This window comes from Aquarana catesbeiana, linkage group LG10 (genome assembly GCF_042186555.1).
Source record: "Aquarana catesbeiana isolate 2022-GZ linkage group LG10, ASM4218655v1, whole genome shotgun sequence".
In the NCBI taxonomy this organism is placed as follows: domain Eukaryota; kingdom Metazoa; phylum Chordata; class Amphibia; order Anura; family Ranidae; genus Aquarana; species Aquarana catesbeiana.
Window position 1 is genome coordinate 231,569,327 of NC_133333.1, and position 18,193 is coordinate 231,587,519.

The 18,193-nt window shown below is 42.8% G+C and overlaps 1 protein-coding gene across 1 annotated transcript in view; it reads right to left on the reverse strand.

Moving 5' to 3' along the window:
* Nucleotides 1–17,967, reverse strand: part of LOC141111265 (indolethylamine N-methyltransferase-like) — an 82,272-nt gene extending 64,305 nt beyond the window's left edge. Inside the window, exons 1-2 of the mRNA XM_073603409.1 lie at nt 17,789–17,967; nt 6,779–6,986 (exon numbers count right to left, since the gene is read on the reverse strand). Of these exons, the coding sequence (XP_073459510.1) occupies nt 6,779–6,986; nt 17,789–17,939 (359 nt within the window). The 5' untranslated portion in view covers nt 17,940–17,967. The remainder of the gene's footprint in view (nt 1–6,778; nt 6,987–17,788) is intronic.
* Nucleotides 17,968–18,193: the final 226 nt, after the last annotated feature.

The window sequence follows — 18,193 nt, forward strand, 5'->3', positions numbered from 1 at the left end:
TTATACTTTTCTAATTAGATAACATCTTTATCTGGCAGCCCTTGCTTTTTCTTAGACCTAGCTGGGTGACCTGTAAGTACATCTCTCATTGACCCATTTAATTTAGTTATCACCCCACAGTTATTGTTTCTCCTCACATTGGTTTCTGTTCACTAATCTTTCCCATGTGTCCTCTCCTCTTCTTCCCTCCCCTTCCACTCCACACCTCACTTCCAATTTTCCTTTTTCCCTCTTTCCATTCCTGCCCTCCCCTTCCCCTCCCCCTACCCTTCACTACCTCACCTTCCTCCCCCTGTTCCCCTAATTTATAGTTATCACACTTATACTCCTTTTTCCATTGGGCAGAGATTGGTGCCACAGGCCCTTTTCTGGGCTCATCTAGGCCAACTTTTTCCAGTACAGCGCAGTGCCTGTTCTCCTAGCCTGCCTCTACATTTACTGCAGGGAACTATCTAATGGCTGGCAGTTGAATTTTTTTGGCTTTGGACGGTTGATCTTTTTCTAAATATACTTTTTTTGTTGTATTCTGTTTTTGATGGTTCTTAATTGTATTTTATTTCATGCAGTGACATATCCATTTTGGTCCCTCAACAAACATCCCCTGAGGAAGCCCCAGCGGGTGAAACATGTCAGGAGATTAGTGCTGAGTGACCCCCTATTCATTATTTAATCTGATATGTACTGCTGTTTGTCCTATTTATGTACAGTCAGCATAATTTTTAAACTTTGTTCATAGTGTGGCCTCTGTAGTAAACCAATGAGGTAAACAAAGTTACATGTGCCATCATCCAGGAATGAATAATTAGGCAAAATTGGGAGCCTGATCCCCAGTCAGGCGACCAAGAAAATGGGGGGGGTATTGGACTATTACGGTACAGTACACAAAACAATATAGAGAATATATCAATAATATAAAAGTGTAATCGATTTTATTGATGCAAAGGACAAATCATAGGTAATACGTTGAAGCACAATAAAAAAAGAATAAAATAACAAAGACAATAGGGTCATGAGTTTGCAGTAAGACAATTAATCTCAGAAATATTCCTCGACTAGTTTCGCGGATGAGACCGCTTCGTCAGGAGGGAATCTGAAGATAGCAAGTTCTGACTAAACAGTCTAAACCTAACAATACAAAAAAAGTACAGTGAGATTACACAGAAAAAATATAAAATTGATCGGGTCGCCGTGGGAGATTACCTTGGGTGGAGCCCTGCGCTCGGGGTCTGTTGGGACATGGGTAAGCAGACTTGTCCCTTTCTCCCCCCCCCCAATTTATTACATTGTTTAATTCTGATGCTGCAATATTATTATCAATTTTATATTTTTTCTGTGTAATCTCACTGTACTTTTTTTGTATTGTTAGGTTTAGACTGTTTAGTCAGAACTTGCTATCTTCAGATTCCCTCCTGACGAAGCGGTCTCATCCGCGAAACTAGTCGAGGAATATTTCTGAGATTAATTGTCTTACTGCAAACTCATGACCCTATTGTCTTTGTTATTTTATTCTTTTTTTATTGTGCTTCAACGTATTACCTATGATTTGTCCTTTGCATCAATAAAATCGATTACACTTTTATATTATTGATATATTCTCTATATTGTTTTGTGTACTGTACCGTAATAGTCCAATACGCCCCCCATTTTCTTGGTCGCCTGACTGGGGATCAGGCTCCCAATTTTGCCTAATTATTCATTCCTGGATGATGGTACATGTAACTTTGTTTACCTCATTAGTTTACTACAGAGGCCACACTATTAATTGTATACATTGGGTGGATAACACACCCGGCACCAATGTTGAGTGGGAGCGATTGGTGAGCCATTGGAGTGGACATGGCTAATGGCTTGCCCTCCACTTCCCTGGCCCCAATCACCCCACCCTTCATTTTTAATTTACCCCTATCGGCCTCTTTCAGCATATACTATTACCTGCGTTATATCACTATCGCCTTTACAATTATCCCTGATGCTACCCTCCATGACAGACGCCCATTAGGTCGGCTAGACACTAATTATTGGCTACCCGCCCTAGTTTCCACACGATTTACCCAATCTTGTGGTTGTTGTCCCTGGCCCTCCGTTACTTATACACATATTTTATTATGTTCTTGGGTTAAAATGGGTCTATGCCATGTTGGTGACCAGCATCAGTGTCTTAGGGTATTATCAATCCCTAATTTACTTTCTTATGTTATATTATGTCATTTCTAATTATTTCTATTAATTCAATACGCCTTACTACTGTTTGTATTATCAATTGCTTTCAAGTGCTTTTTTACTGGGATCCTCTGCTTCCCCTTTATGTTCCATAGCCATAAGCCGGTGCTTGGCCCTCCCCCTATGCTTCTCTGCGGCGACTCGGTGAGATCCCTGGCGGAGGGGTCGGTCTCTGACACAGGGCCGCCCCCACCTCTTGCACTTGTCCTGGCTGGGACCTTGTCCCTGTCTGCCTAAGGGTAAGTGCGCGTGTGCGTGGGCGCGATCTCCTCGCGCGCGCGCTGTGTGGGACCTCTGACCTTGTGACGCCATGCGCCGGCGCCGTCCGGCGTGTGGTCAGCGTCATTGGGTTGGGAGCTACATATAGCAGGCTCTGCCTGTTTGTAGACGGTCGGCTCTTGGTTCGGGGGATCGTGCATCATGGCCGCAACCTTGTAAGTTTGAGGGGAATTCTTATCCTATCTTCTACTCTAGTCCTGTACCCCTCGACACCAGCAGTGGTTATATCCTAACCTTGCCTTCCCCTCCAGATACTCCAGGCATGGGCGAATACGTTTCAATATGCCTTCGCCTGTTACCCGTTTTGCAAACTACCTCTTTTCTGGCCCGGCACGATACCGACTCCGTGTAGAGTGCATTCTCTGGCACCCTCATATGTTTATATCAACACCAGGTAATTTTGCCCCTATTATTTCACACCCCACCATCTGCCTCCCTTCCCCTTTACCGCTACCATTCCTGGTTTCCCTCCTTTCCTTTTCCCTTCCTTCCTCCCTTTTTCCCTTTCCTTCCCCCCTTTTTCCTCCCTTTTTTCCCCCCCTTTTCTCCCCCCCCTATTCCCCCCCCCTCCCCTTTCCCTCTCTTTCCCTTCCCCCCCCTCCTTTCCCTTTTCCCCTCCCCCCCTTTTCTACCCCTTCCCCAGGTTCCTCTTCTTTCCCACGCCTCACTCCCACTCTTGGCTTCAATTTCATCACTCTTCTGCCTTACTCACCCCCCTTCACCTCATCCAACACTATCCCACCTGCCTACCAGTTTCTTTTGTTGTTGTCTCACATTCCCATGCACTACTTCCACCCAATGTGTGCATTATGTAATTCACCCTATCACTGTACACTTTCACCTAAGTATCAATTCTTCCTACCATTTATATTACCAGCTCCCCCTGGCAAGTTTACATATCCAACTACCTTATTATTATTTTTATTCTTACTATCCCCGTCATCTTTTCAGCTCCCCCGGGTCCCCATGGGAGATTACCTTGGGTGGAGGAGCCCTGCTCTCAGGGTCTGTTGGGACATGGGTAAGCAGACTTGTCCCTTTCTCCCCCCCCCCCAATTTATTACATTGTTTAATTCTGATGCTGCAATATTATTATCAATTTTATATTTTTTCTGTGTAATCTCACTGTACTTTTTTTGTATTGTTAGGTTTAGACTGTTTAGTCAGAACTTGCTATCTTCAGATTCCCTCCTGACGAAGCGGTCTCATCCGCGAAACTAGTCGAGGAATATTTCTGAGATTAATTGTCTTACTGCAAACTCATGACCCTATTGTCTTTGTTATTTTATTCTTTTTTTATTGTGCTTCAACGTATTACCTATGATTTGTCCTTTGCATCAATAAAATCGATTACACTTTTATATTATTGATATATTCTCTATATTGTTTTGTGTACTGTACCGTAATAGTCCAATACGCCCCCCATTTTCTTGGTCGCCTGACTGGGGATCAGGCTCCCAATTTTGCCAAACTTTGTTCATGTTTAATAAAATGTGATATTTATTTTTTGACTTTGATGTTTGTCTAATTCTATCTGCCTGGCACCCACAAAATCCCACTAAATTACCCTCCTGTTTACATACTTTATTCAGGGATGGTGGTGTCTCTTTTTTGACACTGTCACCTATCCATACCAATCAGTAAGATGAATAGCATGTTAAAAGATAAAATAATACAACCTGTTTTTTCTGCAATATTCACCTTCAGTCCAGAGATATCCCCCATAGTACAATTTTTCTGCCACTTGTTGTCCTCAGTCTGATGGCCAGGATCATTGAACCCAATTCCTCCTAGCCCAGGTTGTCCTGGACCCTCCGCACTCTGTGACTGGACAGTGATATGAGGAGCAGCACAGTGATGGTCTTGTCTTTTTGTCACTCTGCTCCTTACTTCTATCACCACATGAACATGTGCTGCTTTTTCCTCTCACACTCCAGTCCTGTAGTACAGAGACTGCAAGAGGCGGATAACAGGTTGGATTCAGGTACACTGTTTGCATTTAAAATTACTACAGAGCTCTGTTAATCTGAGTCTTTTATATCTGCCTAGAATTCTGTTTTAATATATATATATATACATCTCCTTATAGAAAATTATTATTACACTTCTCTTTTTATATGCATTAATATTTACCTTACTCATCCAGTCAATGAGACTTGGCTGGTCACAGATCCCTTACCACTTGCTCAGCTGTCAGCCAATGACAGCTGATCACGTGATGTAAACAGAAGCAAGTAATAAGATTTTTTTCCTCTCGCTGACAGTGTGAGGAGAAAAAAAAAATGATCACTGGCTTCTGTAAACAGGACATCGGTCACTCACACAGAGAGGCTCCAGTGCCCACACAGAGTGCCCACCAGTGCCCACCAGTGCTGCCAATCAGTGCCCACCAGTTTTGCATCATCAGTGCCACCTACCAGTGCCTATTAGTGCTGCCTATCAGTGCCCTTCAGTGCAGCCTCATCAGTGCCTCCTGATCAGTGCCCACCAGTGCTGCCTCATCAGTGCCACCTATCAGTGGCCATCAGTGCAGCCTATCAGTGCCCATTAGTGCAGCCTCATCAGCGCACATCAATAAAGGAGAAAAATTACCTGTTTGCAAAATTTTATATCAAACTATGAAACCGTTTTCTTTTTATTTTTCGGTCTTTTTTATTCGTTTAGTGAAAAATAAAAACCCCAGTAGTGATTAAATACCACCAAAAGAAAGCTCTTTTTGTGTGGAAAAAAATGATAAAAATGGCATATGGGTACAGTGTTGCATGACCACGCAATTGTCATTCAAAGTGCAACAACACTGAAAGCTGAAAATTGGCCTGGGCAAGAAGGGGGTTTAAGTGCCCAGTAAGCAAGTGGTTAACAAGCAATTACAGTAGGTGCAAGATCTCTGTACTTTTCTACATGTTAATGGGCCAATACCAACTGCTTATGAAACACAAGCCTGCTGGGATATTTTAATACACCTCCCTTATCAAAGGGCCAAAAGTGACCATCAAAAAATGTACCCCTATTGACTTCAACACAGTTGAAATCCTTTGTCTGCATTGGGGACACTGAAGCTGATGTCTATCAGAAAAACTAGAGAGAATTGGAACTGCTTAAATCCAAGGCATCGCTGATCTAAGTTCTATATATATAAGTTACAGATTGAGCTATTGAAGTAGAAGTCCAATCAAACACCACCTGCTCCCACCTTTATTCTAAGACTTATATTAACTACCCTGTAAAGTTAATAGGTACCAGAGTAACTATTCTGAAGGTGCTCTGGACCCGTCACATGATCTTCTCAGCAGCCGGCTTCCTTGGAGAGGAGAGATCGCCGACAACGGCTGCAGTGCCTGGGTGGTGACATCACCCATAGCCTTCACAGTAGAGGAAAATGGTCTGGTTGGTCACATGATCGGCTCCCAGAGCCGGCTTCAGTGTATTGGAGAGACAACTAAATAAGGATGCCCCATAGTAAGCCTATAGGTTACACGTAATCACCGCTCAAGGTTGATCTCCACCTGTACAATCTCCACTGCACACTACTAGGTACTGGCCCTGTTCGTTATGGGCTTCACAGTAGAGGAAAAGGGTCTGGTCGGTCACACATCTGATAAAATCACCTTAATTTAGACATATCCTGAATAGACACTCCACAATGTACAATCGAGCTAGTGCTATTTTCCCTCAATTGTACATTGTGGAGTATCTATTTGGAATATGTCTTCTTAATAAAAGTGATTTTATCAGATGTGTGGCCGACCAGACCCTTTTCCTCTACTGTGAAGCCTGTAATGGACAGGGCCGGCACCTGGTACTGTGCAGTTGAGGTGGAACAGGTGGAGAACGACCTTGAGCAGTGATTACTCTTCACTCATAGACTTACTATGGGGCATCTGTAGTCGGTTTGGAGGGCCCTCAGAATAGGTAAGCATAGACATCCTTCCTTTACAGGGTAGTTAGTATAGGGCTTAGAATGGGGGTGAGAGCAGGGTTAAGTTTAGATTTGACTGGACTTCTACTTTAAACAAGGTGAATAGGCTTTTTCAGCACAGTAGATAAGGAGAGCCTGATTAAAAACACTATAAAGAGCTGAGAGCTCCATCTGCTGATGAAAACATAGATTTGAACTTTTGAAATACAATATTTCAAAGTCACCTGACTAAAAACATGAAAAAAGTTTTTATTTTAAATAACTTAATAAATGAAATATACTCAAAAACAATTGAAGTTTTCTTTAAAGAAACAATCTTCTGCAACCTAAAGTGCAAAAATCAGAAAGGGTACAAGTCACCTCGTTCCTTCTAACTCAGCTGCGGCTGATGATGTATGCGACCAATCATATGCTCCGGTACGGTCATGTAGCCATCTGTTCAGTTCCCTGATACATTTCTCTTTGAATCTTAATAGGACTATTTTTTTGAAAAACTTAGAGGCGGAATAAAGATGGTGAATGAAGGAACCAATGCTGATGTCAATCAAAAATGTACCCTCAGCTCGACCTGGAGGGATATTAGAGATTCAGATGTTATCTTACCCGAAACTAATTTCACTGCCTAAAAAGAAATTTCACATTTTCATAACATTTGGCATTTAATGACACTGCTAGGTGAAAATAGCTTTAAAAAATTGTTCCCAACCAACATATAATATGGCTCTGGGATTTCCTGCCTGGCCAGCCACCATTATACAGTATCTCACAAAAGTGAGTACACCCCTCACATTTTTTTTGAATATTTTATTGTATCTTTTCATGTGACACACTGAAGAAATTACACTTTGCTACAATGTAAAGTAGTGAGTGTATAGCTTGTATAACAGTGTAAATTTACTGTCCCCTCAAAATAACCCAACACAAAACCAATAATGTCTAAACCACTGGCAACAAAAGTGAGTACACCCCTTAGTGAAAATGTTCAAATTGGGCCCAATTTAGCTATTTTCCCTCCCCGGTGTCATGTGACTGGTTAGTGTTACAAGGTCTCAGGTGCGAATGGGGAGCAGGTTTGTTAAATTTGGTGTTGTCGCTCTCACTCTCTCATACTGGTCACTGGAAGTTCAACATGGCACCTCATGGCAAAGAACTCTCTGAGGATTTGAAAAAAAGTATTGTTGCTCTACATAAAGATGGCCTAGGCTATAAGAAGATTGCAAAGACCCTGAAACTGAGCTGCAGCATGGTGGCCAAGACCATACAGTGGTTTAACAGGACAGGTTCCACTCAGAACAGACCTTGCCATGGTCGACCAAAGAAGCTGAGTGCACGTGCTCAGCATCATATCCAGAGGTTGTCTTTGGGAAATAGATGTATGAGTGCTGTCAGCATTGCTGCAGAGGTTGAAGGGGTGGGGGGTCATCCTGTCAGTGGTCAGACCATACGCCGCAGACTGCATCAAATTGGTCTGCATGGCTGTCATCCCAGAAGGAAGCCTCTTCTAAAGATGATGCACAAGAAAGCCCGCAAACAGTTTGCTGAAGACAGGCAGACTAAGGGCATGGATTACTGGAACCATGTCTTGTGGTCTGATGAGTTCAAGATAAAATTATTTGGTTCAAATGGTGTCAAGCATGTGTGGCGGCAACCAGATGAGAAGTACAAAGACAAGTGCGTCTTGCCTACAGTCAAGCATGGCGGTGGGAGTGTCATGGTCTGGGGCTGCATGAGTGCTGCCAGCACTGGGGATCTACAGTTCATTGAGGGAACCATGAATGCCAACATGTACTGTGACATACTGAAGCAGAGCATGATCCCCTCCCTATGAAGACTGAGCTACAGGACAGTATTCCAACATGATAACAACCCCAAACACACCTCCAAGACGACCACTGCCTTGCTAAAGAAGCTGAGGGTAAAGGTGATGGACTGGCCAAGCATGTCTCCAGACCTAAACCCTATTAAGCATCTGTGGGGCAAGGTGGAGGAGCGCAAGGTCTCTAACATCCCCCAGCTCCATGATGTCATCATGGAGAAGTGGAAGAGGACCCCAGTGGCAACCTGTGAAGCTCTGGTGAACTCCATGCCCAAGAGGGTTAAGGCAGTGCTGGAAAATAATGGTGGCCACACAAAATATTGACACTTTGGGCCCAATTTGGACATTTTCACTTAGGGGTGTACTCACTTTTGTTGCCAGCAGTTTAGACACTAAAGGCTGTGTGTTGAGTTATTTTGAGGGGACAGCAAATTTATGCCCCGTACACACGGTTGGATTTTCCGATGGAAAATGTCCGATCGGAGCGTGTTGTTGGAAATTCCGACCGTGTGTGGGCTCCATCGGACATTTTCCATCGGATTTTCCGACACACAAAGTTTGAGAACAGGAGATAAAATTTTCCGACAACAAAATCCGATCGCGTCAATTCCGATCGCGTGTGGCCTGTTCCGACGCACAAAGTGCCACGCATGCTCAGAAGAAATTTCGACACGGAAAAGCTCGGTCTGGTAAAATTAGCGTTCGCAATGGATACAGCACTTTCGTCACGGTGCAATGTTAAAAATGGTTTAATACAGCGCACTCTCTTCTTCTTTATAATGTGACAAGAATTAAGTAGTTTTGCTGCTCATATTCACACACACTTCTCACAAACTTTTTTTTTTTTTTTTTTTCTTGGGACTCCCTGAATATATTGTTATTTGTCACATCTGACAGAATGTTTTTATTTTTTTTTTGGCTTTAAAGCCATTTTTGGTTTAGATTTATGTTTGTATTTTTTCCAAGGGAGATCTTTGTTTAATCTTATTTTTATTTTTACTCCAGACTATTTTTGTGTGTGTTTTGTGTGTCAAGTTACCACAACACCATTGATATCTTTTATTATTTAATCTCAAGGAGATTGTTTGTTGTTGGTGTCCCTTGTTAATTTCACATTGTATTTTTGATATGTATCTGAATCCTCACAAGCCAACTCTCCTTTTTCAAGTCAAACACACATAGGCAAGTATAATTCCAAACAAAAATCCTTTATTAAGGGCTCAGAACCAAACAAAGAGGGAGGCAACACTGGATCAATAGGAGAAATTAGCGAAGCCTTGGACCCCCAGGGCAGACAACAATTCTTGAACATCAAAATTGGTGGCCTGAGGAGTCCATATGTAAGGGAGGGCAGTCTGGTCCAGAAGTCCCAGAGATCCGGAAAGTAGCAGATGACATCTGTGTCCCCAGGCTGTGGTACCACAAGAGGCTGCATCTTTTGGCCGACCAGACTGGATCCAGGGTCATCACTTTCTGGTCTTCCTTCCACGCTTCATTCCAGGCTGTGCTGTTGGAGATGTGGCAGGAGGAGGAGTAGGACCTGGAAGAGGAGGAGGACTGGGAGGACCTGGAGGAGAAGGAGGAGGAGGAGGAGGACCTGCAGGAGGAGGAGGAGGACCATCTGTGAGTTCGCAAAGGTGTGTCTGAGATGTAATTTGGCCCCTCATACCTTTATTAAGAGCCTCCAATATGAGCGACTCACACATGAGTTGTTGTCCCTCCTCCATCCTCTGCATTTTTGAAGCAATGATGGCAGCAATGTCCTCCTCCACGGTGTGTGGTGCACCCAGGGCCTCTGTAGCCCTCCAAAAGAGGCCTATGGCAGCCTCCTCTAGGGCACTCCTCCTCCTGCCACTTTCTCTTTCCAGGTGTTGGGGAGGGACCAGCATATCAGGCAGCCGGCTCGGCCCAGCCACCTCCTGGCTGCGACTTCCCTGTGTATGAAAAAGGGACGTGGTTTTAGTTTTTGCATCATCAATCACAATCAGAAATTAGTACTCCAAACTAACATCTAGTTAACATCATTGATTGGACAACCTGAAATATTTAGAGGAAGGCTATACCTGGCTCAAGCTGGGCTCCTCCACATGTTGTTGCCTGGAAGGCCCAGGTTGGGCGTCAGAAGCCTCAGCTGGGGGGGAAGGAAGCGTGGAAGGAAGACTGGAGAGTGATGACCTGAGTTCAGTTTGGCCTGCCAGAAAATGCAGCTTGTCATAGTACCACATCCTGGGGACATAGATGTCATCTGCTGCTCCGGATCTCTGCGAATCCTGGACTTTCTTGCGCTCCCTTACATATGTGCTCCTCAGGCCACCAATTAAGATCTTCAAAAATGTGATGTCTGCCGTGGGGATCACCTGCTTCACAATTTCCAACAATTTATCCAGTGCTGCCTTCCTCTTTGTTTGGTTCTTGTAATGTGGGTTGTTGATCTCCCACAGACATGGCAGCTCCCTTAACATATCAGTGAATAGTGATATGAAGTCATTATCTTTTAATAAGATATCCATGTTCACTGCAAGACACAACACAAGACAAAGCCTAATGTCAGACAAAACTCTCCTAATCTTGTTACAATATAGGCCTCAATCTAGAAGCAGTATAGGCACAAGTTTGGCTCTTACCTTCATTCTTACGATCAGCGCGTCCAATGCTCCTTCGTCCGCTCACAGATCGTACGTACTACGCACGCGTGTTACGCTTTATACACACTGTGCATGCGTGTAACTCCGCCCGCCCCTGACGTTCTTTCTAGTCTATTCCCCGCCCCTTTTCATTTGGCGCAGTGGGTGAAGAGCACATGGTGGAGTCAGAGCAGGTGCGTGCTAATTATAGTAACAAGGAGGAGGAGGAGGAAAGCCCGGATCTGGAAACATCCCGATCCAGAAGGAGACGATTTAAGGCCACAAATATGTCCTTTGGGGAGATGTTGGAGATGGTGGACATCCTGAAGAAGGCCCAATATCAGAAAGGCCAAGATCATGGCGAAAGTGGTCAAAAGTCTGCACCGGAATTTCGGGGTACGACGATCGAAAGATCAGCTCAGGAAGCGGTGGTCAGACCTCAAATTAAGAGAGCCCGAGCAGTACCGAAAGATCCGGAGAGTGCTGCAAAAAAGTAAGTAGTTGTGCTGTGTTCCTATTCTTTTTCAGTTTATTATGTTCGTGCTGCTCCATATGCTTTTCTTAATTGTACAGTTTAAAATGTCAATTTTAATGTTCATGGGCCCATTATTCGTTCGTATCAAACATTTTTTTTTTTGCCCTCTAAAACACCATTGTTTAGGCCATATGCATTTGCCAACATTTTTTAGGGCCTACTTGGATGCAAAATATTTGGTTGTGTAGATGAGTTTGTTACTAGAATGAAATGCAAACTAGATTCTGTGTAAGGAGAGGACACTGAGCAGCTGTTTTCACATCTGGACACTGGAGCACTAGTGTGGGACACAAGAACACCATTTTTATTAGGGGGGCACACAGGTGCTCCAGTGTAAACTATAGAGGGGTCTCCATCTGTGAAGCTTGTACTAAACAGGTAAGTATTGCAGGTTCACAAAGGACAATAAAAATGCTACATCTTGGAACTCTGCCAAAATTGACAATTGTATCCCACTTCCAAGCAATGTTTCCTATTTATAGTTCTGCCATCAAATCACTGTGTGCTAATTATACCATTTTTGTTTTACATAGGGGAGAAAAGACTCGGAGGACACCCCTCATCCGAGGAGACCAGAGACCCCCCACCTGTGGAAGAAGGTGAAATACCCCCAACCCAAGTGGAGCAGGAGGAGGAAGAAGATGTGGTTGAAATTGGCACCACAACAGGTGAGTGTCTGTGACCACAGGCTCAGGTAAGAGATGGATGCCGGCAGATTTTTGATACCTGTTTTTGTTTGGTTTCTCTCTTTTTAGGTGATCGTGATGTTAGGGATCGAGATCCTTTCACATCAGAAAGTGCCCAGATCCTGATCGGGGAGATCATGGGGTATAATTTAGAATTGGAAAACATCAAGATAAAAATCAATGATGTATTTCAAAAAAATAATAACATCATTGATGTTTTGGGGCGAATTTAATACCCCACAAAATCACTTTTTTGTGTGGTACAATGTTTTACATTTTTTTGCAATGTTTCGAAAAGCCAAATTTGGAGGATGCACACAGTGTGCCAACATGTGCTATCTGCCATCACTGGAGATCAAGGGACACATTTTGGGGGTGCAACCCCTTCCTCAATAATGAAGTAGAGGTGAGGAAGGGCTTGCTCCCCCAAAACACGTCCCTTGATCCCCCGTGATGGCAGCTAGCACATGTTGACATTCATAAATTGGTGTGCATCTTCCAAATTTGGCTTTTCAAGGGGTGATTTGACCCCATCTGAACGCAATATCAAACACAGTTCCTAAATACTCATGTCTGATATTGCCTTCAAGTTTTACCATATGTGAACTTTGTAAGTTCAAGTTTTTTGTCTTTCTTGTTGGTTTTACACAGGCCTGTTTTATCGTAAATGGACATTTCTATTTTTGATAATGCCACCCCAAAAATCGTTATACAACAAACATGTTGGTTTGTTTTAAAAACCTTTTCTAAATGCACATGTGATTGTGCAGGTATTAAAAAGTTTGTTAATCAAGAATGTGTGGTTTATTGTCTCAACGCTACAACACTTTTGTGGTAATGTAATTGCTGTTTTCGGATAAAATGGTGGTTATTTCCTAATGGCAAATCCTCTTTGCACTACAAGAGCATTTTCATTGCAGTTTCAAGAGCACTTGTAGTATAAAAAATGTATACGCCTTTAGTAAATAACAGCCAACAGTGCTTTGTATAAGGTTACACAATCACGCCATTTTCAGGACTCCCCACATTGCTGTCAGGCTCAGCTAAAATAAACACAAGCAGTAAATGTCCACAACGATTTTCTTTTTTTGGCTTTTTTTATTTGAAAAAGGCTTCACAAATTTGCAGGCATATTGATGGCCCCCCTACCCGCAAATAACTTCAGGTATCGTAACCGGACATCACGGGCACTCAGGGAGGGCAAGCCAGGACGGCCGCTTTCAAGCGCCGTCAGTGTTGTTTCATGGATCACTCCGGCCTCAGGCCCAACTGAGCCAGCATAGTTGGCCGAATGTTTCCATAAAAAGTTATGGAGAATACAGCACGCCATGATTATATGATTACGTTTATACTCCGCCATGTGGATAGGTGTCAGAAATAGGCGGAACCGGCTGGCCAGGATTCCAAATGTGTTCTCCACCACTCTTCAGGCTCTGGCCAGCCGGTAATTAAAAACCCTCTGTTCCGGGGTGAGGGTCCTCATCGGGAATGGCCGCATAAGATGGTCCCCCAGCGCAAGCGCTTCATCAGCAACGAACACAAATGGGAGTCCTTCCACATTGTCCTCTGGAGCTGGCAAATCCAAGCTGCCATTTGGTAGACGCCTGTAGAAATCCATCTGGGCGATGACTCCACCATCGGACATCCGGCCATTCTTCCCCATGTCCACATACAAGAAGTCGTAATTAGCCAACACCACCGCCAACATCACAATACTATTGAACCCCTTATAGTTGAAATAGTATGACCCCGAGTTGGGTGGTGGGATGATGTGGACGTGTTTCCCATTAATTGCCCCTCCGCAGTTAGGAAAGTCCCACCGCTGGGCAAAGTGGGAGGCCACAGTCTGCCATTCCTGTGGCGTGGAAGGAAACTGTTGAGGGAAAAAGAAAACAATTAATATTTTTGCTCAGAAACATGGCAAGCAGATTAGGCACAAACATTCTGGGGCAACCTCAAGATAGCATTTATTAAGGGGAATTTAACAACACCAAAGTATAAGGTACACCTATCATATTCCCCCTCCCGCCCCTCTCATGGGCCATTTCTAACATTATGGGGGAGGGTAAATCTTGGACAGGTAATCCTCTTCACTTCATTGACAGATGAATGGCTAAATACAGGGTATTACTTGGAACAGCCCCTCCTTAGTTACACTATTGGCAGCCCACTGGACAGGTAAGAAGTGTCATAATACAAAGATATAAACACACACTGTACACATTTGAGCACATTTGAACATTCTGCTATTACCTGACTCAAAATAATAATAGGATCTTAAAAAATTCAAACAATACCATTTGAAAGTATACAGGCAGGCCCTTGCACTACATGCTTTGGGGAATTCATCCATAAATCTGATCACTAAAGAGATGGGTATAGTGTGTATGGGTTTGGCAAAGTCAGCAGATAGATGATTGAGGATAGATAGAGAATTGGGATCAGCTGACTTAGCAGTTGGGGGAGGGAGGGTTACTAAAAATGATTTGGGGACACCACAAAAAAAAGCCTCTGCCACTTTGCCTGAATTTAAAGCAAAAATAACATTTCTAAACATTTCAGAGGGTGTTTGGGGTAAAGCACTACTATGGAGCTGATAAAATACATTGTTTTAAGTGACTACATTAGGTGAATATAGGGCCCGTAGAGCATGCTGGGGAGGTTAGTGAAGGACAATCTGTATGAAGGACCTAAAAAATTAATTACAGAAAAATCCAGCATGCATGAGAACAAAGGGGACATTCACAGCATATTCCAATCATGGTAATTAGGGAATGAGGAAAGAAATACAATACATTATCAAACATTAAATACAATAAAATGTGACATTAAAGGATACAAATCTTACCTTCATATACTCCTTCTGCAGGACCTGGATGATGGCAGAACAGGTCTCTGGGATGATGATACCCAGAGCCTGGGGGGAGATGCCTGTCGAGAACTTCAAGTCCTGCAGACTTCTCCCAGTCGCCAAGTACCGCAGGGTAGCGACGAGCCTCTGCTCCGGAGTGATGGCTTGCCTCATGCAGGTATCCTGCCTGCTAATATAAGGGGTCAGCGAAGCCAACAGATGGTGAAATACGGGGTCCGTCATCCTGAGAAAGTTCCTGAAATCATCAGGATTATTCTCACGGATCTCACAGAGCAAAGGCATATGAGAGAACTGGTCACGCTGAATCAACCAATTCTTGGTCCATGAACTCCTCCCCACGCTGTTCATGGACTGGACTTGTGTCAAGGTCAGGACCCCAACACCAAGCCCTCGCACAGCACAAACTCTACGAGGAGTACGCATACGCAACATGGCTAGAAAACGGTCGGCTGCTCAGAACGAAGTAACAGAACGCACTGAAGAACAGCAAGGCCTGTGAAGAGCGACCTGAAAAACAGTAACGAACGCACAAGAACACAATGACTAAGTCACGCGAAACTTGCTTGCATGCACTGAAGAGCCGATACAAACCCACAAGCACAAACTGAATGGCAGAAAACGATCTGAAAGCCACGAGTCTGAAAAAGCGCAAATCGTCTCTCACCAAACTTTTACTAACACGAGATTAGCAAAAGGAGCCCAAAGGGTGCCGCGCTTGGTTCTGAACTGGCCTTTACTAGTCTCGTAGTCTCGTCATACGTGCTTGACATCACCGCATTCTTGGCGATCAGAAATTCCGACAACTTTGTGCGACCGTGTGTACGCAAAACAAGTTTGAGCCAACATCCACCAGAAAAAATCCTAGGATTTTGTTGTCGGAATGTCCGATCAATGTCCGACCGTGTGTACGGGGCATAACTCTGTTATACAAGCTATACACTCACTACTTCACATTGTAGCAAAGTGTCATTTCATCAGTGTTGTCACATGAAAAGATATCATAAAATATTTACAAAAATGTGTGGGGTGTACTCACTTTTGAGAGATACTGTATGTCACATTATCCTCCATATATGAAAGCACCAGATGAGCAATATAGTATAAAGGGGTCAGAGGGCCATTTGCAGAGAAACAGTCACTTTGTTCTACATATGTTCTGATCATTTAGGCTCCATTCACACTCGTGCGACTTCAAAATTGTGTGATTTCCACTGTGACTTTACAGTGTGACTTGATGCGACTTTGCTGTGACTTTGGCTTTGACCATGTGACTCTGTATGCTCTACAAAGTCGCACACACATGTATATGATTCAGGTGTGACTTTCATGTGACTTTTGAGGGTTTACATTGAAGTCTATGGCCCTCATGTTGCATGAAAGTCTGACCAAAGTAGTACAGGAACTACTTATAGTCACTGTGATTTTAAGGCCTCATGCACACAGTGCGTTAAAAAAAGCAAGCTGCAAAGCCAGTACTGACACCAGGAAAGACGTGCTTTTAGAAGCATTTTGCATTGGCGTTAATGCCCATTTAGCTGTGTTTAGCTGCGTTTAGCTGCATTAGTGTTGAGCAGTGTTTCTCTGCCCTCTTCTATTTTCCACTCCCAAATCCAATTACTACAGCTTAAAAATGATTGACACGGCCTAACACTGTATACAGCATTAACATGCTTTTAGCTGTCAGGCATTTTTTACAGCTGTAACACTGCTGCTCAAGAACACGCTGGCCCTGGGGTTTTTTGCAGCTTGAAAACGCCTATGCCACTAAAAGCTCCTATAAACTTATGTGGAGACATAGAATAACATGGAGAGACGTTTTTAATCTGTAAAAAAAAAAAACGGATGACGCTCCTAAAAGTGAAAGGAAAAAAGTCCTGAGTCTTAAGTTGCACAAATATGAACAGTACTCATTGGAAAACATGGGGTGCAACTTGTCATGTGACTTTGGGGTCCAAAGTTGCATGACAAGTCATACAAGTGTAAACTGGGCCTTAAAGATAGAAAACAAGTATGATAATGTTTGTGAATTTACCTTTTGCAAGCAAATACATAAAAAGTGATAATATAATGACTAAGAGTGACATATTCACCAAATAAAACAGTCATAAGAAATAAATTATCATTTGTTATCGTCTCATCAAAATGTGGTACCATTTTATGATTCTGTTTTACAATAATCTTCTTTGGATCAGGCTGCCACTGTTGACCTCTAAACTTCAAGTTGAAGTTCTCCATCCCTTCATTGTGCCATTGGATGGAGTAAATGGACAGAGGCTTAATCTGGAAGTTGTTGTTTGCCTCCCATGGCAGTGGCACCCAAGACAGCTTTTCACAATTAAATGTTTTTCAAAACCCACTGGAGAAGTTTCTAAAAATTATTTCTAGAACCCAACCTTGATTGGTACTGGTCTAAACCCTTATCCTGGACTTGCTTACTCCAGGAACATTAATTACCCAAAAGTAGACTTTATTCAACCAATTATACTAAATCAGAGGGCGATTGGTTGCTCCAGAGGAAACCCAATGTTTTTGTGTTGTTATTGTTATTTATTTACAAATTTAATTTAATTTAATGTACCTCAGTGTTAAAAAAAAACAATCAAATAAATTTCAATTGCAGGTTGTAAGACAACAAAATGTGGAAGAGCCCATAGTGAGGTATATATTTTTTTTTATAGAAACAGTTTGATTTTTGAGTAAGAAATAAAGCATTCCCCCTCTACCAGCAATAGGAAGCTGTGAGGTCAGAGCTATGGGGACTGCCACTTATGTGAATGATACTCTTAGATTTATTAACAACATTTTTTGTTGAAAATATCAATCTATGCTGTACATACCGGTGCTGAACTGATAGTGAATCATCGCCATTGGAAATTTTAAAGTATCCTCTGCAAAGACCATGTCCTCCTTATTAGAGAAATACATATCAAGATGACTTCTGGAATCCATTCCATGTACATGATAGAGTTTATGAGTTGTGGAATCCATCGTCCTGCAATGCTGAACTTCACCTCTTTGATTTCTGCTTTCAACTAAACTTTAATGTTTGAGTTCTATTTATATTCTTTTGAAATAAGGTGTTTACATTTTATTGTAATATAATCATAAATATATTTATAAAGCAGTCATGGGAATAGTGCTGACTGAGGTATGATTGCCATCTGAGTTTGCAAAGGTTTAATGACTTTAAGACCAGGATTTCTTTTTACATTTGTTGTTTTGAAGTAAAAATCTGTATTTTT